The sequence below is a fragment of the Antechinus flavipes genome, chromosome 1, assembly GCF_016432865.1.
Source record: "Antechinus flavipes isolate AdamAnt ecotype Samford, QLD, Australia chromosome 1, AdamAnt_v2, whole genome shotgun sequence".
Classification (NCBI taxonomy): Eukaryota; Metazoa; Chordata; class Mammalia; order Dasyuromorphia; family Dasyuridae; genus Antechinus; species Antechinus flavipes.
The window spans coordinates 3,792,889-3,814,612 of record NC_067398.1 but is presented as its reverse complement, the minus strand read 5'-3'; the positions used below and the strand labels follow the sequence as shown (position 1 = coordinate 3,814,612).

The window sequence follows — 21,724 nt, the reverse complement described above, 5'->3', positions numbered from 1 at the left end:
GAAAAGATGGGGCCATTTAGTGACCAGGACGGGAGAGGCTGAGCAGGGGGCAGGGCCGGCCTGGGCCGCTCCCTCAGAGAGAGCCAATGGGGAATGATGTGGCTGGGGGAAGTCTGGCAAGCCCCCTCCCCCACTGCTCCCCTCCCGGCTCATGCCTGGGGCTATCTTTGCTACTCTGGCGAAAGGGCGGGCCCTGACCGTGGCTCTGTGCTGCAGGTGCCAGTCCTGGCTCCCCGTGCCCGCTGTGCCAGGCGCTGTGCCAGGAGCAGGGGCTCCAAATGCATGATCCCTGCTCACAAGAGCTTCCATTCTGAGGGGGAGGTCACGGAAGAGGGGCCGCAAAGACAGCGGGGCTGGGGTCCGAGCTGGACGAGCGGCAGCCAGAGAAAGGGAGCGCTCGGCTTCCTCCCCGCTCCGGCTCCTTAGAGGAAGCCGCCTCGTTCTCGCCTCCACCCCGGCCCGGCCAAACACACACCTCGGGCAGCGGAACCGACAGCGCCAAGAGCCGGGCCCAGGAGGCCCCAAGCTTGTTTCCATTTCACATTTGGGTGCCAGGGGACTCGCGGAGGGTACAGTGGACAACAGAACCACGGGACGGGCGGCAGGATGGGTCGCAATGGGCACCGGTGGAGGAAGCGGAAGCATTTGAAAATGGAGTAATTTTAGTGCTGCTGAATCAGGAGCTGCACAAGCTCATTGGCCAAGACCGCATAGCAACAAAGTAGAAGAACCAGGATGGAAATCCTAGGCCTTTGGCGCCCAAGCAGAGACTCTATCCATGGGAGACCCCGGGCTGCACCCCGCACCTCCCCCTCCCCTAGTATCGCTGCCCTACATCTGTCTGTGAAATGGACGTGGGCCTCCTGCCCAGTTCCCCTGGGCGCCAGTGCTCAGAAATCCTTTCAGAGCTGGGTAGGGCCATGGGGATGCTTCCCATCTGTGGGAAGGGGTCCGCTCCCTCTCGGACCGAGCCATGAAGGCTAAGAAGGTGTGGACCTGGATGAACTCAGCTAAGAGGGGACCCCCGGCCAAAGGGGAAAACCCCCAAAGCAAAAAACCCAAACTCCCCAAAAGCCAGAATTTGCAGCAATTAGAAATGGAATTCTAGTCTTTTTCAAAGTGGCATTCGAGGCCCCCGGCCCAGTGGGCTCTGAGGCCTGCTCAGGTGCCAGAGCCCAGCCAGACACGGGGGCCAGGAAAACCTCATCTCCTCTCTCTGAGCAAGTCAGCTTTGGGCCCGGCCTCTGGCTCCCTCAGACACTCACGCCGGCCTAGGCCTGGCCTCCCCTGCATGTTCACACCGGCCTGGGCCTGGTCTCCCCTGCATGTTCACACCGGCCTGGGCCTGATTTAACCACTCACACCGGCCTGGGCCTGGTCTCCCCACTCACACCGGCCTGGGCCCGGCCTCCCCTGCATGTTCACACCGGCCTGGGCCTGGTTCCCCTGCATGTTCACACCGGCCTGGGCCCAGTTCCCCTGCATGTTCACACCGGCCTGGGCCTGGGCCTGGTTCCCCTGCATGTTCACACCGGCCTGGGCCTGGTTCCCCTGCATGTTCACACCGGCCTGGGCCCGGGTTCCCCTGCATGTTCACACCGGCCTGGGCCTGGTTTAACCACTCACACCGGCCTGGGCCCGGGTTCCCCTGCATGTTCACACCGGCCTGGGCCTGGTTTAACCACTCACACCGGCCTGGGCCTGGTTCCCCTGCATGTTCACACCGGCCTGGGCCGGCTCCCCTGCATGTTCACCGGCCTGGGCCCAGCTCCCCTTTGTGCTCACACCCATTTGCAGGCAGAGCAGGCCGGAACTTTTGAACTTTTGCAGGGATGTGGGCGGTGTGGCCCTTGTCCGTGGCCTGCAGGGAAGACCTTTCACGTGACACCGTTTCACTATCCCGCCTCCGCAGCGTGGCTCGCCTGTGCAGGCCGGGCCACTGGCCGAGGGCCGGCTCCTGCTCCTCCGCGTCGGCCGGCCGTCCTCTGGGGTGTCCACCGGCGTTCCGGGCCTCCCGCCGCTGGTGCCGCTTAGCGTGGCTGTGCCCGAGTGCAAGTAACCAAGAATAGGCCAATGAGAATGGGCCCAGCCTATCCTGGATTACTTGAACCAGGTCACAGCCTTTTCCAGGAGGACGGCTCCCGTGGCCTTATCGACGACGTGGCTTAGCTCGTGGTAGACTCGGCCTTCCGTGACGCTCGCCACAGCTGCCCCGGGCCCGCGCTGCGTCCCGGCTCTGGTCAGCGCCCGGGGGGGGAGGGGGAGCGGGGGCCAGCGCGCGGGCCCCTCTCCCAGCAAACGTGGTCATGGGTCTCTCCCCAGAAGGTTTTCTACACTTTAAAGCACCACCTCTTGTAGTGATGACAAGATTGGAAACAGCCTGGCTTTCCTTGGCTGAGCCCACACAGAGGTCACAGAGGGAGAGGGCGTGGGGCAGCCGCCACTTAGCCTAAGTCCAGCTCCCCGTACTCTTGCTGAATTGTGGGGAACAGACAACCGTTCTCCCACAGCCAACGTGCCCCGTGACCTTTTCCGTAGCCGGGCACTTCGAGTGGCCTGAAGGACCAGTGGGTGGCGCGTGTTATAAACAAGAACGAGACCATATTTGCCGCTGCCACGAATGTCCACACCTGGACCCGTCCCTGGGTTAAGCGCTGGAGAGAACGTGGTCCTTGGAAGTAAACCGAGTGCCCTCCGGCTCCGAGCCGGGCCCCCCCAGAGCACCCCCGTCCGGAGGTCACCCCACAGCCTGCAGAGAGCGCTCCCCGTCCAGCCCACGAGGCGGCCCGGCCTCCTTCTGCGGCTTCAGGCCGAGGCAGGGGGATCGTCTCAGACGCAGGAGGTTTCCCTCCTCCCCATGGCCCCCGATTCTAACCCATCACAGACTCATGGGGCGGTGGCGGCGAAAGGACCCGGAGGCTCTCCCCGGGGTCCGCGGCAGGGCCCCCAAACCCCCCCGTGATGTCTGCATTTGGCCCCGGCTCTGCGGTGCATGATGGGTAGCCAGGCCGCGGCAACTCCTGGGGGCCACTGTGCTTTGACGCCCCATTGGCAGCTTTGAGATCGAGTCCCCGGGAACTGAGAATCGCCCTCCCCGGGGGTCTGCCCTACAAAAGTCCGTTCCAAAAAGTCGGCCTTGAATTCAAAGAGAAAAGTCAGCCATGTTTTGTTCCCTCTGCCGTCACTCAAATCCCTCCAAGTTCTACTTGAGGAATAAAGCCCAACTAAGGGTGGGAGAGCTGCTTTTGTTTGGGGGGCCAGCGATTCCAGGGCGGGGGGGCCCAGACGCTGCTCTAGCCGAGGCTCCCGCTTTCCCCCCACAAGGCCGCCCGCTGCAGGGGCCTCCGGGCCCAGACGCTGCTCTAACCCTCCACCTGTGGACAGGCCCGAGGCAGGGAGCGGCCACCTCCGTTAAGGGAGGCCCCCGTGGCCCCGTGCCCACCGTCCTTGGCACTCCAGGCCCACGCACGTCACCCGGGTCACGCTCCCAGAAGGGAGGGCCTCCTTCCCGCCCTCTGCTTAACCGCTGGCTGGGCAGCCGGGCCCAACAAGGTCAGGGGAAGGGCGGAGGCAGGCCCGGGGCCCTCCAGGGACTTAGCCCCGAGTTTCCTGCCTCAAAGGCCCCCGCTCTGGCTGCAAGGGGCGGCCCCTCACCCAGCTCTCTCCCCCTCAGTTTCTAGGTCTGTGAAATGGAGCTACCAGCTCCTCTGAAAGGGCCCCGGCCAAGTCCGATATAAAATCGTACCTAAGGGGTTAGAGAAGGTCAAGGAGGGACAGATCCGAGAGGAGGGATGGCCACGGCCCAGACCAGCCCCGGACGCCTTCTCTCTGTCGGGGGCCGCGGACAGACCACGCCTGGACTCCCCCGGCCCAGGGAGAGGCGGGGTCCCTGCCCGAGCTCAGACGCTAACCGGGCCGGGCTGAAGGGCCCCACGACATCCCTGGGCACTATCACGCCCGTTTTACAGTTGGAGGCAAACCGATTGAATGACCTGCTCGAGACGCCAGCTCGTGTTTGAGGCCAGACTTGAACTCGGGACGTGCGCACCGCTCAGTGACCAACCCCCCCAGTCCCGGCGAAGCTAGAAAGGCCAGAGACCTGTCAGCGGCAGGTCACGGAGAGAAAGGCTCAAGCAAAGCCAGCCCTCGCGCCGACTGAACCTCGTCCCGTTTCCCGCACTCGGTTCGGTTCTGAGGCTCGGACCGAGCCGGAAGAGGTCAAGGGGCCTCGGCGCTGGAGCCGAGCGGACGGACGGGGCCGCTGGGCCGAGGAAGCCGCGGCTCACGGGGAGCGGGGCGACGGTCAGAGGCTCTGAGAGCGAATCGGGCAGTCGGAAGGAAAGATGTCCGCCGACCTCCGACCGGACATTGGGGAAGACAAGCAGGGAAACCGAGGGGAGAGGGGTATCTCCCACGGACCATCGGGGGCCCCCCCTCGCTCAGCCCCATCCAAGAGCAGCCAGGACGGAGAAGCCCGGCCCGGCAGGGGAACGTCCATCGCCGGCTCTCGGGCTGCTCTCCCAAGCCAGGCTCATGGGGTAGCCCGGAAGGCCCCCAGCTAGGGAGGGGCCGGGGCCGCCATCCCTCGGCTCCTCCCGGAGGCTCCAGCTCTTCCCAAGCACGGCCGGGTCGGGGAGGGAGGGAGAGGCCCAAGGGGAGGGGGCCGCGGCCCGGCCCGCAGGAGAAGCGCTGGCGCCACCGCCCGGCCCCGGTACTTACTTGGTGTACGGTTCCATCGATTTCAACCGGAACAATGAAGTCGGCGTTACTGATGGGCTGGAGAAAAGGAGAGAAACAGGAGTGAGCCCGGAGGCGGCTCAGACCCGCGGGACGGCGCCCGGCAGGGCGTCCCTCGGGGGGCGGGGGGGCCCCAAGGCGGCCTTTCCTGAGGGTTCCCTCCGGGATCCCGGGGCCCCAGGAGACACCCGGCTTTAACCCCAGGACCCGGCGCTGTCAGGGGGCGGGGGCGGCCCTTCCCCTCCGGACCCAGGTCCTAGGCTCCGGGAGCCGGTCAGAGACTGGCCCGAGCTGCCCAGCCGGAGCCTCGGACCCAGGACTTCCCAGCAAGCCTGGCCCTCGTCCGGAGGGGGGGCCGAGTCTTCCAAGGGGCTGTGCCCTTAGCGGCGGAGCCCGATCAGCAGGCAGCAAAGCTCAGGGCCCACAGCCTTGCTAGGAGGCCTCCCTGGGCCCAGAAGCAAGCCTCCGCTTCTGGGGCCTGGCCGGGCCCTCAAGCCTTCGGCATCTCGCATCTCTCCGCTCCCTGCTCTTCTGCTCCTCGCTCTTTCTTCCTCCTTCTCTCCTTCCCTCGCTCTCCTCTTCCCTTCCTTTATTTTTCTTTCTTCCTTCTCTTCCCTCCTTTTGTTCCTTCTCTTTCTTTCTCTCCCTTCTTCCTCTCTCCTTTTTTCTTCCTCTTTTCCTTCTTTCTCCCTCCCTCCTTCTTCCTTTCTTTCCCTTTGTCTCTTTCTTCTTTCTCCTCTCCACTTCTTCTTCCCCTTTTCTTCCTTCCTTTCTCCTTTCCCTCCCTCCTTCTTTTCTCTCTCCCTTTCTCCTCCCCTTTGCCCTTTTCTTCCTTCTCTTTCTCCTTTCTGTCCCTCCTTCTCTCTTCCTTCTCTTTCCCCCTTTTCCTCCTCTTTTTTCTTCTCTTTCTCCTTCTTTCTGTCCCTCCTTCTTTCTCCTTTTTTCTTCCTTCTCTTTCTCCTTCTTTCTGTCCCTCCTTCTTTCTTCCCCTTTTCCTCCTTTTTCTCCTCTTTTTTTTCCTTCTCTTTCTCCTTCTTTCTGTCCCTCCTTCTCTCTTTCTCCTTTCTGTCCTCCTTCTTTCTCCTTCTTTCTCCTTTTTTCTTCCTCTTTTCCTTCTTTCTGTCCCTCCTTCTCTCTTCCCCTTTTCCTCTTTTTCTCCTTTTTTCTTCCTTCTCTTTCTCCTTCTTTCTGTCCCTCCTTCTCTCTTCCCCTTTTCCTCCTTTTTCTCCTCTTTTTTCTTCTTTCTCTTTCTCCTTCTTTCTGTCCTCCTTCTCTCTTCCCCTTTTCCTCCTTTTTCTCCTTTTTTCTTCCTTCTCTTTCTCCTTCTTTCTGTCCCTCCTTCTCTCTTCCCCTTTTCCTCCTTTTTCTCCTCTTTTTTCTTCCTTCTCTTTCTCCTTCTTTCTGTCCCTCCTTCTCTCTTCCCCTTTTCCTCCTTTTTCTCCTCTTTTTTCTTCCTTCTCTTTCTCCTTCTTTCTGTCCCTCCTTCTCTCTTCCCCTTTTCCTCCTTTTTCTCCTCTTTTTTCTTCTTTCTCTTTCTCCTTCTTTCTGTCCCTCCTTCTCTCTTCCCCTTTTCCTCCTTTTTCTCCTTTTTTCTTCCTTCTCTTTCTCCTTCTTTCTGTCCCTCCTTCTCTCTTCCCCTTTTCCTCCTTTTTCTCCTCTTTTTTCTTCTCTTTCTCCTTCTTTCTCCTTTTTTCTTCCTTCTCTTCTCCTTCTTTCTGTCCCTCCTTCTTTCTTCCCCTTTTCCTCCTTTTTCTCCTCTTTTTTTTCCTTCTCTTTCTCCTTCTTTCTGTCCCTCCTTCTCTCTTCCCCTTTTCCTCCTTTTTCTCCTCTTTTTTCTTCTTTCTCTTCTCCTTCTTTCTGTCCCTCCTTCTCTCTTCCCCTTTTCCTCTTTTTCTCCTTTTTTCTTCCTTCTCTTTCTCCTTCTTTCTGTCCCTCCTTCTCTCTTCCCCTTTTCCTCCTTTTTCTCCTCTTTTTTCTTCTTTCTCTTTCTCCTTCTTTCTGTCCTCCTTCTCTCTTCCCCTTTTCCTCCTTTTTCTCCTTTTTTCTTCCTTCTCTTTCTCCTTCTTTCTGTCCCTCCTTCTCTCTTCCCCTTTTCCTCCTTTTTCTCCTCTTTTTTCTTCCTTCTCTTTCTCCTTCTTTCTGTCCCTCCTTCTCTCTTCCCCTTTTCCTCCTTTTTCTCCTCTTTTTTCTTCTTTCTCTTTCTCCTTCTTTCTGTCCCTCCTTCTCTCTTCCCCTTTTCCTCCTTTTTCTCCTCTTTTTTCTTCTTTCTCTTTCTCCTTCTTTCTGTCCCTCCTTCTCTCTTCCCCTTTTCCTCCTTTTTCTCCTTTTTTCTTCCTTCTCTTTCTCCTTCTTTCTGTCCCTCCTTCTCTCTTCCCCTTTTCCTCCTTTTTCTCCTCTTTTTTCTTCCTTCTCTTTCTCCTTCTTTCTGTCCCTCCTTCTCTCTTCCCCTTTTCCTCCTTTTTCTCCTCTTTTTTCTTCTTTCTCTTTCTCCTTCTTTCTGTCCCTCCTTCTCTCTTCCCCTTTTCCTCCTTTTTTCTTCCTTCTCTTTCTCCTTCTTTCTGTCCCTCCTTCTCTCTTCCCCTTTTCCTACTTTTTCTCCTCTTTTTTCTTCCTTCTCTTTCTCCTTCTTTCTCCCTCCCTTCTCCTCTGCCTTTCTCCCTGTAACCCTTGTCTTTCTCACTCCCTTTCTCCTCCCCTTCTCACTCCCCTTTTTACCTTGTTTCTCTCCCTCCCTCTCTCCTCTCTCTTCCTTCTCTTTCTCCCTCCTCCTCTCTCTCCCTTTCTTCACTTTCTTGCCCCTTTCTCTTTCTCCCCTTCTCTTTCCCTTTTTCTTCTTTCTCCCTCCCTCCCTCCTCCTTCTCCTTTTCTTCTTTTCTCTCCCTTTCTCTTCCTTCTCTCTCCATTTCTCTTCCTTCCTCTCTTCTTTCTTGCTTCTTTTTTCTTTCTCCTCTCCCCTGTCCCTTGTTCTTCTTTCTTTCTCCCTCCCTCCTCCTCCTCTCTCCCTTTCCACTGCCCCTGGGCCTTTTCAGTGCTCCCGGACCTTCCCAGTGCTCCCAGGCCTTCTCAACACCCAGATGGGGGTAAGGACAAAAGCCACCCATTGAGGTTAAGGAAATCAAATAATAATGGAAACGCTCCTTTAAGCTGGGAAACCTCTGAGATACAAGAGGGAGCCGTCTCGAGGCTGGACACCCCCTGGAGCACCGGGCCAGCCCGATCACGGCCACCCAGAAGCCCCGGCCCGGCGGCCAAGAGAGATACGACAAAGTCCCATTTTCGGAGACGAGAAAGCAGCCTGCCCGTTCCCCGTCTCCGCCTGGCAAGTTCATGATTCTTTCGCCCTGAGTCGATGCCCGGGGAGGTCTGGGAAGCCCCGGGGGGCTCCTGGTGCCCCCTTCCCGTGCCCCACAAGCCCGGGCTCCCCTGCTCACCTTGAAGGAGCTGTGCACCAAGGTCTCGTCGAGGTCGATGACCATGCACTTCTTGCCGTAGTCTGACAGCTTCAGCTCCGGGAGGAGGTATTTGGCGCACGGCTACAGGGAGAGAGACGGCCCACGGTGAAATAGCGCCACCGGCGGGCGGCCCCCGGGCAAGCGCGGCCCACCCCGTGCCCTTGTGCCGGGGAGCCCCGAGCCACGGGGCAACCCCGACGCCCCCACGGAGCAAGTGGCGGGCGGGCTCTGCCGGGCTCCTGCACACGCTCACACACAGAGACGGCCTCGTGCACACCTTCACACACACTCACACACATGTGCACTTTTATACACACATGTACACATATACAATACTCATACACAAACAGCCTCTTGCACATACACACACTCACATATAGAGATGGCCTTGTCACACACATGCACACCACACACACACGTGCACTTTTATACACACACATATACACAATACCGGTATACACAGATGACCTCATGCACACACTCGCATATGTGCACTTTTACACACATACGCACACAATACTCATACACAGACAGCCTCTTGCACATACATACACTCACATATAGAGACGGCCTCATGCACACATGTGCACACCTTCACACACACGTGCACACTTTTATACATGCATGTACACACATACAACACTCATACACAAACAGCCTCTTGCACATACACACACACATTCACACACAGAGACGGCCTTGTGCACACCATACACACACGTGCACTTTTATACACACACATGTACACAATACTCATATACACAGATGGCTCTGTGCACACACTCGCACTTGTGCACACTTTTACACACACATGCACACAATACTCATAGACAGCCTCTTGCACACACACACTCTCACACATAGAGATGGCCTTGTGCACACCTTTTCACAGACACACACACGTGCACACTTTTATACACACATGTATACATAATACTCATATACACAGACGGCCTCGTGCACACACTCGCACATGTGCACACTTTTACACACACGTTCACACATCCCTACACAGTGCGAAAGCCCCACCAGCTGGGCTCGCCCTCTCCATGTGCCCCTGTAACAAGCCGGCTCACACTCTCCCTGCTGAACACACCGCCCGGGCTCACTTCAGCCCCGGGATGAGAGGGAAGACAGAGCCCAGCCCATGGGGAGGAGGCGGGGCGAGGCCCCGGGCACAGGCGTCCCTCTGGGCCCTTCAGGCCCGTGCTGGCCGCTGGCCTTTGACTCTCCAGAGCGGTGCGGGCCGGCCTCCGAGCCTTGGGGGCCGCCTCTCTCCCCAGCCTGAGGCAAGAGCGCCTGTAAACCCCGAGTGGCCGCGTAAGGCCACAAGCAGAGTGTGGGGGGGCCCTGGAGTGACTTCGGGGCAAACCTTCTCTGGGCCTCCATTTCCCCTCCACAGCGCAGACCCCGAGGGTCTCTCAGGCCTGGCTGCTGGGGGGCCCGCCCTGGCTGAGGGCCTCACCCTGTCGGCCCTTCGCCCCGTCACGGCAGGAACTGTCTAGCTCACCAGGCAAGCGGGGAGGGGAGGCTCTTCGCCATCCCCCAGCTCAGACCGGACCAGGGTGGCCGCCCACTGGAAGAGCGGAGTCAGGAGTGGAGGGAGAAGAGGCCGATTTAGGCTGGGGGGGAGGGGGGAGACAGCTGGGAGGGGCCTTCTGCAGAGCTGCCGGAACCTGAGTGTGGGGGCAGGAGCAGTGCCCTCCTGGGGAGCACTCCCGGGCTGAGCCCGCACAGGCAGGTTTACAATGGAGCCACATGAGGAACAGCCTGATGACACGCGGGGGGTTGGGAGCAGAGGGTTTGGAGACAAGAGCTTTGGGGAGGAGGGCTGGGGGGGTCTGTGAAGCCTCCTCACTGTGGTGACCCCTGGGGGGTCCTCAGCCGGCTGCCCAAGCCTCTTGCCTGCCACGTCGCCCACTCTAAGGGGGCAGAGATTCGCGCCCAGTGCAGAAAAGGCTCGGCCCGGTGGAGGGCGACCATCCACCTGCCTCAGAATTCTCCCAGTTCGCATTCAGTGAGAAGCACAAAGCCGGGCAAGTCGCCCCCACCCTGAATGCTCGCCCACAGGCGCTGTCTGACTGCGGGGGCCGAGGGAGGGACTGGAGTCCGCAAGACGTCCTAGGAAGCCCAGGCCGTCCCGAGCCCGGCCGCTCGTTCCCAGTGGTCCAGGGTGCGGGTCCCCAGACATCAGCCTTCCTGGGAGCAGGGGAGAACCCTCATCCAGGGAAAAGCCAGGGCTGGGATGCCTGAGGCGAGCCCCAGAGGATCATGGACGGAGGGATCAAAGCCCTGGCCCAGGGTGGAAGGACTTCCCTTGGGTCCTGTGGGAGGTTTGGGGGGTAACAAGGAAGGAGGTCCCATTTAGGGCCAGAATAAATCTCAAAGAGGTCCCTGAGACCGAGTGCCCAAAGGCCAGGAAGTGACCGAGTCAAGTCACAGAGGGGGTAACTGAGGCCAGGAGAGGTGGCGCCGTGCTCCGGGGTACACGCTAGTGCGCGGCGGGGAAGTGCCCGGCCCACTCTGCCACCCTTCTAATGGGCGCCCAAGGCGGGGAAAGCCAGCTGGGCCTGTGCGACAAGGACAAGGATGACCAGTTAGTGACTGTGTCAGGGCCCATGGGGCAGCCTGGCCCAGGGCTCGTGCAGAGGCGTAAGCCCTCAGGGCGCTCCGAGACTTTAACTAGCAGAGGAGACGGGACCTGCACTGCTGAGGAGGAGGGAGAGGGGGGAAGAGGAGAAGGGGAAGGAGGAAGAGGAGAGGGAAGAGGAAAAGGGAAAGGAGGAGAGGGGGAGGAGAGGGAGGAAGATGAGGGGGGGAGAAAGAGGAGGAAGAGGGAGGAATAGGAGGAAGAGAGGAGGAAGAGGAGGAATGGGAGGAGAAGAAGAGGAGGAAGAGGGAGAGGATGAAGAGGAGGAAGAAGGAGAGGATGAAGAGGAGGAGGGAGAAACAGGAAGAAGAGAAGGAGGGAGGATTGAGGAAGAGAAGAAGAGGAGGAAAAAGAGGGAGGAAGAGAAGAAGAAAAGGAGAAGGAGGATGAGGAGAATAAGGAAGAAGAGAAGGAAGAGGAGGTGGCAGAAAAGGAGGAAAAGGGAAAGAAGGAAGAAGGAGAAGGAAGAGGAAGAGGAGGGGAAGGGGAAGGAAGAGGAGGAGGAGGGGAGGAAGAGGAGAAGGGACAAACAGGAGGAAGAAAAGAGGAAGAGGGAGGAATAAGAGGAGGAGGAAGACAAGGAAGAGCAGGAGGAGCAGAGGAAGTGCGAGGAAGAGGTAGAGAAGAGGAGAAGGAAGAGGGGAAGGGGGAAGAGGAGGAGGAGGAGAGAGGAATAGGAGGAAGAGAAGAGAAGGAGGAGGAGGAGGGCCTCCAAATCTGTACAGAAGGACGTGCCACATGGCCAGAGAAAGCCCCTGGTCTACATGGGGCCCACCCCTGTCCAGGGCACAGCACTAGAGAAATTGGGACCGGCTCTCCCTAAGGGCCGCCGGCATCCCAGGAGTCTGACCCCCCCGGGGTTCTCAGCCCCACTTTACGGGGCGGGACACGGTCTCGGAGAGCTCGAGTCACTTGCCTATGGTCAGCCTGGAACCCAGGGCCCCCAACCTCACGTCTCGGCCTCGGCACTGACGGATGCAGGGGAGGTAACCAGAGCTGCCGGGGCCTGGCGCCAGGTCGGAGGCCTCTCTGGGCGCTGGCACCCTGGGGACACACCCCCTGGGGGGGCCCAGCATCACTGGCCTGTCTTGTGAGTGCTCCCTCCTTAACGTCCTCTTGAGGGCCGCCCCCAGAGCTAAGAGGGCTGAGCCTGGGCGGGATGGGTATTTCTGCAGGCTGAGGCTGAGGCTGGAGCGAGGAAGACGGCCCCTCGGGCTTTGGGCCGGGCTTTGATTCCTGAAATTGGCGTGCTCGCCGTCCCTGTTTGAAACAACAGCTCCATGTCACAGCTCGCGGGGCGAGCCACCTGACTAGAGGCCGAATCACGGCAGGAGCCCAGAGCAAGCGCGCCCGGGAACAGGAGGGAGATACGTACGCTCGGGATGGGGATGACTTGCCGCTGGTCGCCCTGTGGAGAGAACAGACAAGGTCCAGGTCAGCCTCACAGCCTGCTGGAGGGGGGAGGGAGGCGGGACAGAGGCACACGGGGGGCACGGGTCTTTGACCGCAGGACTCCAAAGAAGAGCAGCCCAAGGCAAACGTGACGGCCTTGATGTTCTCGTGGCCGATGGATGGGATCATGGAGTAAGCTCTCACAGACACAGAGGAAGTCTGGGCGGGGACGCAGGGTGGGCTGGGATCAGGCACTGGCGGCCCTGGGGGCACTAACAGAACCAAAGGGCACTGACAGAACCAGGGGGGACACTGGCAGAACCAAGGGGCACTGGCAACACCAGGGGGCTCTGACATCACTGGGGGCACTGACAGAACCAAGGGGCACTAGTGGCCCTTTTCTTGGGCTGAAGGACATTGACGTGGGCCACCGTAGGAGCCAGTGAGGACCCCAGCCCTCGCCGTGCTCTCGGCTCCTGCCCAACCTGGGCTGCGCCCCCTCCCCCAAACCTGGCTCCCCACTCTGGCGCTCCCCCGATCCCCCTGGGGCTTCCAAGCTTGTGAAGAAGCAAAATGATCCCTGAGAAGATCCACCTTCCCCCTTCAGGGTCTGTTTGAGGCCATTAGCCCCCAAGTTGGCCAGGAGGAGGAGTGGGAAGCATCTCAGGCCTGCTGCAGTCGTAGAAACGAATAGCAAATGGCCTTTGTCTCCTCCTGAAAGACTTAGAGACATCGGACTTCGAGCTGGAAGTCCCTGGGGGCCTCCTACAGGGAACTCGGATGCCATCAGGTGACTTATCCCAAGGCACACAGCTAGAGTGGTAGGAAAGTCCAGGTCTAGAACTCAGGACTTCTGGGCCCCAGACAATGCTCTGGGGCCACACGGCAGCTGCCAAGATTGTTTGGGGGCTAAGGATGCCCAGGGTCGGGGAGCTTCTCTTTCTACAGAGCAGAAGAAGCAGAAGCCTTCCTAGAGCTGCGCCACCGTGCCCTACGTCTCCCAAATGGCCGGATTAGAGGGTCAGGGTGTTGGCCACGAGTCATTAAGAACCGTGAGCCCCAAATGCCTTTATTCATGGCAGGAGCCCCGGGCCGAGCACAGCCTCTCTGCCTCTGCACTACGGGGTCTCCGTTTCATTTCGAGACCCTGCATGCCAGCTGATCTGGCGGGCAAATCTAAGGGACGGGTGGGGCGGCTTCAACCTCAGAAGCACATTAGACTGTGCCGACCCGCATCCGGCCTTCAGCTGCAGCCTCCATTCTCCCTTCCCAGATGAACTTGTTCCTAACAGACTCCTCGGGGTGCACTGAAATAGCCAGAAAGGCCCCCCCCCCCTCTGAGAGGGGCTTTTGTTTTCTCTGCCCTCAGCAAGCCGGCCGGGCAGTGCCATTGGAGGGAGCGGGCCGGGCGGAGGCCCTGCCTCAGCCACTCCCAAATCCATTAAAGGCTTTGTTCCTGAGGCTGAGTTATGATCTGAGTACCAGATGGGACCTCGGGAATCATTAGATTCCTGTGTCTCGTTTTATAGCTGAGGTCTTCTTGTAGTGGCGCAGAACTGGAACCCGAGCGGCCGTCCATTGGCAGGGGAGTGGCCGCCTGTTGGTGGGGGAACAGCTGAAAAAGTTATGGGATATGAACATTGTGGAATATTGTTGTTCTGTAGGAAGTGACTGTAGGAAACTGATGCTAGATCTTCATTTTGTGCTTTTTAAAAAAATAGAGGAATCCACTCATTCGGCGTACTCTGGTGCGGTCCTGTCTGCCCAGAACTGGGGCCCAGGCTTCCAAAGCAGGTGGTAGCTCATTGTACCGGGCCCCCTGTCACTCAGGGCCCGTGGGGGCCATTCTGGGCACCTCGGTCTCTGGGAAGGCACCTCCAGCTCTTTGCTTTGGGCTTTCTCTCTTGTTGCTCTGGCGGTTTTCTGCCTTTCAAAGCCCTTTTTCTCTAGAGTGGAATAAAACTATCCTGCTGGCTTCTGGGATTTTCTGGGATCCTCCATCCCATTCTGACACGGCAAGGTGCAGAGGGCTTCCTTTCTTCCAAGAGCCCCCAAGCATCAGGGTCTTGTTGTGGCTAATCCATCTTCCCTCCCTCCCATCTTCATCACCCTTCCCAGTAAGGGGGCCGCCCCTTCCCCTGCCCTTCGCGCCCCTCCTTTACAAGCTCCTTAACTCGGACAATGACCTTTGTCCTCTTTTTTCCCCAGGTTTATTCCTGTCCCTCCTTCTCCTCACTTTTCCCTTTTAATCCAACTCTCCCCTTTCCCTCCATGTTTTCTTTATCTAAATCCCTCAAATATCAGTTCCCATGTTTTAAAGGAAACTTGTTCTTCCCCCCATTAGGTGGTCAGCCCTCTATCACCTGACAGACCTCTATCACCTGACAGACAGCCTTTGAAATTCTCCACTGGACCAGCTTCTCCAGGTTTCTCTTGACTCTTGTTTTTGTATTTAGAAGTTTTCTTCAGTGGCTCTTCTCATCAACAACGCTTGGAAGGCCTCTACTCTATCAAGGAGCAGAGCAGGCTAAGTCCTGGTTTAGCAACCCTGGCACCGGCCCAGCCCCCAGGCTCTCAGAAACACGCCCATAAAGGACCCGGATCACTGGGCACACGGGGAGACACGTGACTCCTCCAGCTGGTCCAACTGCCCCATCTTGTCCCTTCGGCTGCCTCTCCTTCGTGCTCCGTGATGAGCCCGGCTTCTTTCTGCCGCTCCCCGACCTTGGGATGACAGGCCCCCCGTACCCCTTCTTCCCCACATGGGGCTGCAGGCAGTCTGCTGAGAGCTTTCCCTAGACTGCATTGTTGCGTGACTCGCAGCCGCGTCCAGGAAAATGCTGCGCTAAGGCTCGGGGGGTCAGCGGTTTGGGATCGTGGCCAAATTCCCCGATGCCCCGGGTGCTCCTGCTTAGTTCCGGGCCCAGCTCGTTCCCACAACCACAGCGACGGAAGACCGAGGGCACCAGGCCATGAACAATGTGGCATCCACTTTGTTTTTCCTTGTGGATGACTGGGAACAACCTATTTCCGTGCGCTGGAATTGTCTGAAGAGCAGCCTGGAATTCTGGGCTCTGCAATAATCAGTACAACGATATCACAGACGCGGCATCTGGAGACCTCTGGGAGAGCCTTCCCTTTCGGAGACTTCAGCATAGATGGGAAGAGGACGCGTGGACCGCGGACTTAAGCCCCGACACTACCGGCAGCCGGGCCCGCATCGGTGCTCTCTTCCCTAAGCATCGGCCCCTCGGGCGCCCTGACCCGGGCAAAGCCAGCTTCTCCACGCTCCCAGACTGCTCCTGGGCCGCCTCCTCCTGGGGGACCGCAGGGATCAGAAGCAAGGCTGCGTGGGGACGGGCTCCCAGCAAGGCTCCCCCCAAAAACGTTTAAAAAGGACTGGGAACTAGAACGACTCAGGGGAAGAGGCAGCCGCCACTCCAACCCTCCCTCGTGCCCAGGGAGCTCCCCAGGGGGCTGGCCGAGCAGGGAGCCGAGGAGACAAGGAGCCGCCTAGGGAGCCTCGTGTGTGAGGGCCGAGTCCCGCTGCCCGCAGGGACCAACTTCTTGGGGTGACCAAGCCCCCCTCCCCCCCACCCCGGGCTGGGCTTCCTGACTCTACAGCTTTTCCAATCCAAGAAACTGCAGAAATGGAAAATTGCTGCACGCGCTCCAATCTGAAGGGGAGAAGGAGCGTGGTGGGCACAAGGGCTTCCACCTGCGTTCTCTGCGTAGCAAAGGCTGCAGCAGCCAGCCATCCACCGAGCCCCTAATGCACTGCTCAGGGCGGCCAGAGCGAGGCTCTTCCTGGGGCCCCCGAGCAGCACCGGGGCTGCCAGCCCACCCGCCTCAAACCCCGAGCCCACCTTGAACCTTGAGCCTTCCTCGAACCCCGAGCCTGCCTCGAACCTGCCTTGAACCCCGAGCCCGCCCCCCGAGTTCCGGGGAGTACTGACCTTCTGAAGCCCCCCGTTCTCCTCCACCATCGGGGGCAGCACATTTGTGCTGTGGATGGCTGTGGTGTCGACATTGTAGTTGCGGAAGCAGCAGAACAAGGAGCTGAAGATGCTTCGGCTTCGCTGCTTCTTCAGGCTGATGCTGCTCTGGGAGGCTGTGGGGGAAGACAGAGAGAAAGGGGTGAAGGCGCCTGCCGCCGTGGCAGAGGGGGGAGGGGGCTCCGTGTGGAATCGCCCGTAGAGCAGGGTTAGAGGCTCCTCTGGTGCTCACATGTGAGACACTCGGGGGCCCCGCCCTCGGTCCTGCTCCCCCCGGAGAAGCAGAGCTGCTCCCACTGTCCGTCCCCGGGGACCAGCATCGTTCAGAACCAGCCTCACTGCCGGTCGGGGACGGGTCTGAGCCGTGGGAGCACCGAGAGGCTCCTCGGCACAGGAGTGGGGTGAGGGTCAGGGAAGGCGGGGGCGGCCCCTCCCCGGAAAGTGGGCCTTGGGCTGGACCTTCAGAAAGGCTCCCGAGAAGCAGCTCAAGGAGGAGAGCGTTCCGGGCCCAGGGACCGAGGTGCTTGGAAACCAATGGGCAGGTGTGGCCGGGAGCGACCGCTGGGGCCGTGAGGCGGCCGGAACCCGGGGGACCTCGCGACGCCCTTAAAGCCCAAAGGAAATGCACCGGGCAGCAAAGGAAGTGGCTCTCTGGAAATATGGGTATACATGGAGGCCGGGAGTGACGGGAAGGCTCCGCCACAGCAAGCCTGGCACAGCGAGACTGAAATGAGGAAAGGGCCTGGGTCTGGGCGGCCACGGGGAGCTGGGAGGGGAAGGGTCTGGCGTCCCCCGGAGGAGAGTCCCCCCCCCACCCAGCCAAATGGGGGAAGGGTCCGGCATCCCCGGGGGGAAAGTCCCCCCCCCACCCGGCCAAATGGGGGAAGGGTCCGGCGTCCCCCGGAGGAGAGTCCCCCCCTGCCGAATGGGGGAAGGGTCCGGCATCCCCGGGGGGAGAGTCCCCCCCTGCCAAGTAGAAGGGGCGCACTTTGGCTCAGAGCGGCGGCTTTCCCGGGGCAGGCTCGGGCAGGGACTACACATGTGTGCAGATGTGTTATGTAGCTGGTGGTGACCCCCATAGGGATACGGGCCCCACCCACATAACACACAGACGTGAGTCCCAGAGGCCAAACCAGCTGCCCCACGAGCCCCGCGCACCTGCCCACAGAGCCCACGTGTGGGCCGCAGCACCAGGTGGAGCACGGAGGGGGGCGCGGGCCCTAGAGGCGGGACTATCCGCCCTCACCCACTCGGGCCCTGGCTCTCTGGACGCACGCCCGGCACACAGGCCCAGCCTGGCTCCCGCCGGCTGCCTCTCCGGCTATCTGAGCCCCAGAGCCTTGGGGACCCCGTCGCTGAGTGCCCGATGCTGCCCCGGCTCCTCCTCGTTCCCGTGGCCGCCGTCGAGGCCGCGCCCCCGGTGACACTGCCGCGGTTTCTGGCGGGGCCGGAGTCCGGAGGCCACGCGCCCGCCCGGGGGGGTGCTGGGGGTGATCTTTCTCCTCTGCCTCTGCTCCCGGGATGTTCGGTGACCCTCGGTGGGAAAAACGGGCTGCCGGGACACGTCCCCACCCAGCTTCGCCGTACTAAGCAAAAGCCCAGGAGTGACTGCCGGAGAGAAGGCCCGTCTCCCCCAACGTCCCACGCTCCGAAGCGTCGGCCCCACAAGCTTCCTTCCCCGCACAGATGAGCCCCCAAATCAGCTCTAAGGAAAACAGGTGCAGACCCCGTCTTCCTGGCGCCCGCTCGACCGGCACCGGGGCAGCTCTGAGGACTCCAGGGCGCCTCTGGGCGGCCCTGCTGGGCGGCTTTCTGTCTCTCGGGGGACGGGGCCCTCCAAGCTCCCGAGAGCTGCCCGAAGGAGAGCCGAGAAAACCCGGGTCCGAGGCTGCCTCTGAACCCACCCGTCGTGCGACCAGGGGAGCCTCGGTCTGCCCACTGCGCCTGGACCAAACAGGCTTCCAGGAGCCTCGAATGACATCGCGTCTCCGGCCAACCTCCCTGGGGACGTCCCTTTGGATCCCCTGTATCGCCACGACCCCGGCAGAGGCTCCCAGAGGCTCTCGTCACTGAATGTTTCACTTGCCGGGTTCCCCCAAAGCCACGATCTCCCCGACTTTATTTTTGTTTAAATGTTGCAACCACAAATCGGATGCGTTTCTTCCCGGGGCAGATCCAAGCGCCCAGGGGGCTGGCGACAGCAGCAGGGACCCCGAGATGGGCGAGCAGCGGAGGGGGGCGGTGCGCTTTCATTTTATAGCCCGGGAGGGAGCGTCCCCTGCTGGAGTCTGAGGCTCCTGGAGGGCAGCACCCGCTGTGGGGGGCTCTGCAGCAGGGCAGGCTGGCACCACTCCCCGCTCTGTGCGCGGGCTGGCAGGGACGCAGAGGAGGAACTCTGCTTCTCACCGGCAGGCTGGGGGAACGGAGGCGCCGGCCGAGGGGGGACGGAGGTGCCGGCCGAGGGGGGGACGGAGGCGCCGGCCGAGGGGGGACGGAGGCGCCGGCCGAGGGGGGACGGAGGCGCCGGCCGAGGGGGGAACGGAGGTGCCGGCCGAGGGGGGAACGGAGGTGCCGGCCGAGGGGGGACGGAGGCGCCGGCCGAGGGGGGACGAAGGTGCTGGCTGAGGGGGGGCGGAGGTGCTGGTGGGCCGAGGGGGGAACGGGGCGCTGGCCGCCTCACACACCTTTCCTTGATCCTGGGACAAGGAGACAATTGCCTGAGCCGTCCCTAACCACCAGCCATCCCGGTCCAGTAGAACGGGCAGAGCTTGGAGGAGCGGCCTTCTCTGCTGCCCCTGCACCGGGGCTGGCTTGTCCAGGCCAAGTCCCGTTCTCTGCTCTGGCAAACGAGGCGGGAGCGTCGGGCGCTCTGAGGACGCTTCCCTTCCAGATCTCCTGCGTCCCCCTCAAAGAGGATGATGGACCGGCCGCCCTGGGACCCGCCCGGTCCCTCCTGGTTCCCAGGTGAGCATCTCGGGGCCGGGGATGCCGCGAGTCGGAGACCAAGCCCAGGGGCCTTTCGGTGGGCTGCAGGGAAGTTCCAGGTGAGTCTGCGGCCCGCCCAAAGTGCTCCCCTCCTCTCCTCGGGGAGAAATCACCGCTGGCGGCTGGCAGAGTGAGAAGGAGCCCCCCACCCTCCCAGGGAGCCAGGGCGTCCACGGCACCAGGCGGGTCAGCGTGCCCACCAAGGGTCTGGCCCCGCAGAGCTGGACCAGGGCCGAGCTCCTGAAGTCCGAGCGCTCGCGGGCATCCAGGAGGCAAAGCCCCCACAGGCCGCCCGGGACAGGAAGCCCCAGGGACTTAGAACCGGGCCCACGTCCCGGACGGCCGAGCCCCGAAGCCAGACACGGCCCGTGGCCCAAAGCCCTCGTGTCCGGACGTCCAGGCTGTCGGCTCAGACGCCGGCACGTCCCGGATCGACCCGCTGTGCTCACGTGTGGGCTGGAGGTGCGCACAGCGACGGAGCAAGGTCTCCAGGTCACCCACAGCTCGGCTCTCCACGGTGCCGCTGGCCCAGCCCGGTCCCGGCCCAGCCCAGCCCGGCCCAGCCCCGCGCGGGGCAAAGGAAGGCCTCGGTTCTTCCCGGGGCGGCGGCTCAGGAGCCTGGAACTGCTGCCAGGGCCGTGGTCTGGAACGGGGCCGGCCCAGGAAATTCTGTGCGCTCCGTGCATACGCCGCATTCCTCCCCCCAGGGGAGGGGCCGAACAAAGAGCCCTTTCTGCTCGAGGAAAAAAGGGCAAAACCACCGTCCCAGAGACTGTGAAAGGCTGTTCCAGCTGGGGAAGAGACGCCCCCTCGCAGCCCCTGCTCCCGGGCCCGGGGTGCCCCCGGCAGGGACAGTGCACGGCGGCTCCTCTGCGCACCCTCTGAGGGTCCCAGGTGCACACGCCTCTGCCCAGCCCTGGCTTCTGAGGGTCCCAGGTGCCCTCTGGCGCCAGGGCCACCGTCCGAGGGCTTCGGGGACACAGCTGACGGAGGTGCTGCCTCCGGGGTCCTCGGGCTCTGGGGCGACGTTCGCGGCTCTTTGAGCGCCGGCTCCAGACACCACCAGCCGGAGCCCCCAGCCCAGCTCCCATCTCCTGGTAGTGCCTTGGGACGACCTCGAGAGGGGGAGCACAGGCACAGTGACACTGGGGCTCGGCGTGATCCAAGGCCACAAAGCTCGGAGCGTCTGAGGAGGGATTCCAGCCCCTGGCCCCCGGCCCCTGGAGTCAGTCCCAGCCTCTGGCCCCCGGCCCCTGGAGTCAGTCCCAGCCCCTGGCCCCCGGCCCCTGGAGTCAGTCCCAGCCCCTGGCCCCCGGCCCCTGGAGTCAGTCCCAGCTCTGGCCCCCGGCCCCTGAACCTCCAGCCCCTAGCTCCTGGGGGGCGGCTCCCCTTTCACATGCATTTATTGAACCATCTATGTTCGGGCCCTGACTCCCGCCATGGCCGTGTTCTGTAGGCGATTGTAGGGGCCGGCACCGAACGGGGCCTCCAAGACCATCGTGCCCAGCCCCTCACTGGACAAAGGAGGAGACTGAGGGCCCGGCCACAGCAGAGGCGAGCGCAGGACTCTTCCCAACGTGTCACAAGCTCCTTGCCGTCTCCCAGGAAAGCTCCACTTCCTTGCTCGGCCCTCAGGGCCTCCTCCACGCTGGACAAGGGACACTGCCTCCGAACACACCCTCCACGCCTTGGCTTGAGCCAGCCTGTGCCCGAGCTAACTCCCTTCCTCCTCCTCCCCCAATCTGAAAGCCCCGGGAGACGCCATCCCCGGCACTCTGGCCTGTGCTCCTCCAATGATGGGATGGGGGCCCACGAGGTCCAGCTTTGGGCCCTGGCAGAGACTCGAGGGTCACGTGCACTGTCACTGCACTAAGGGAGAAAAAGCCCCGGCCCTGCCCCCCCCCCGGCCCCGGCACCCCCTCCTCCCCCCCCGCCCTTTCTCTTTCCCCCTCGGTCGGCTTCTCTCCGCCGTGGCGCCTCCGTGCGTCTCTGCGCCTGCTCTGGCTCAGTCCCTCCGCTCTGCCAGGCTGACCCCCTCAAACCCTGCCTGAAGAGGCCGAGCCCCTCCATCTTCCTCAGCCCCCTCCCAACCCCCGCCATGGCTTCTCTTGCTTTACATACCCTAAGGCAGTTGGGATCCCTGGGGGAGGATCCTGGGGGAGGACCCTGGGGGAGGACCCTGGGGGAGGAAAGCTCACAGGACATTCGGAAGATCTAAGAATCCCCCAAACTGAAATGTCAAAAGGCCATCTATGTGGAGGGCTGATGGGGGAAGCCAGAATCACGGCCATTTTTCTATTTCACAAAGAAAGAAAAACCAAGAAATCTGCTCCGTCCAGAAGCTAGATGCGCATGCACACGAGCCTCCGAGTCCCCAAGGAAGCACAGTGGGTAGGAACGCGGCTGGCCTGCGACCTTGCCTGGAATCTGGAACTTCCCTGCCCGGGCCTCTTATTTCCCCTCTGCAAAATGGGCAGACTGAAGCCTACAGCCGCCGCCTCCCCGGGGCGTCG

At 61.3% G+C, this 21,724-nt stretch overlaps 1 protein-coding gene across 5 annotated transcripts in view; it reads right to left on the bottom strand.

The window, feature by feature from the left end:
- Positions 1-21,724, bottom strand: part of CTDSPL (CTD small phosphatase like) — a 56,818-nt gene that overhangs the window by 6,724 nt on the left and 28,370 nt on the right. For 2 of the 5 annotated variants that reach the window (XM_051977887.1, XM_051977914.1), the window contains exons 2-6: positions 16,188-16,342; positions 12,215-12,247; positions 11,923-12,099; positions 8,169-8,270; positions 3-4,776 (exon numbers count right to left, since the gene is read on the bottom strand). In XM_051977887.1, the coding sequence (XP_051833847.1) occupies positions 4,219-4,776; positions 8,169-8,270; positions 11,923-12,099; positions 12,215-12,247; positions 16,188-16,342 (1,025 nt within the window). In that variant the 3' untranslated portion in view covers positions 3-4,218. Of the gene's footprint in view, positions 1-2; positions 4,777-8,168; positions 8,271-11,922; positions 12,100-12,214; positions 12,248-16,187; positions 16,343-21,724 lie in introns of those variants that run through there. The other 3 variants (XM_051977896.1, XM_051977920.1, XM_051977904.1) reach the window with 3 other exon arrangements.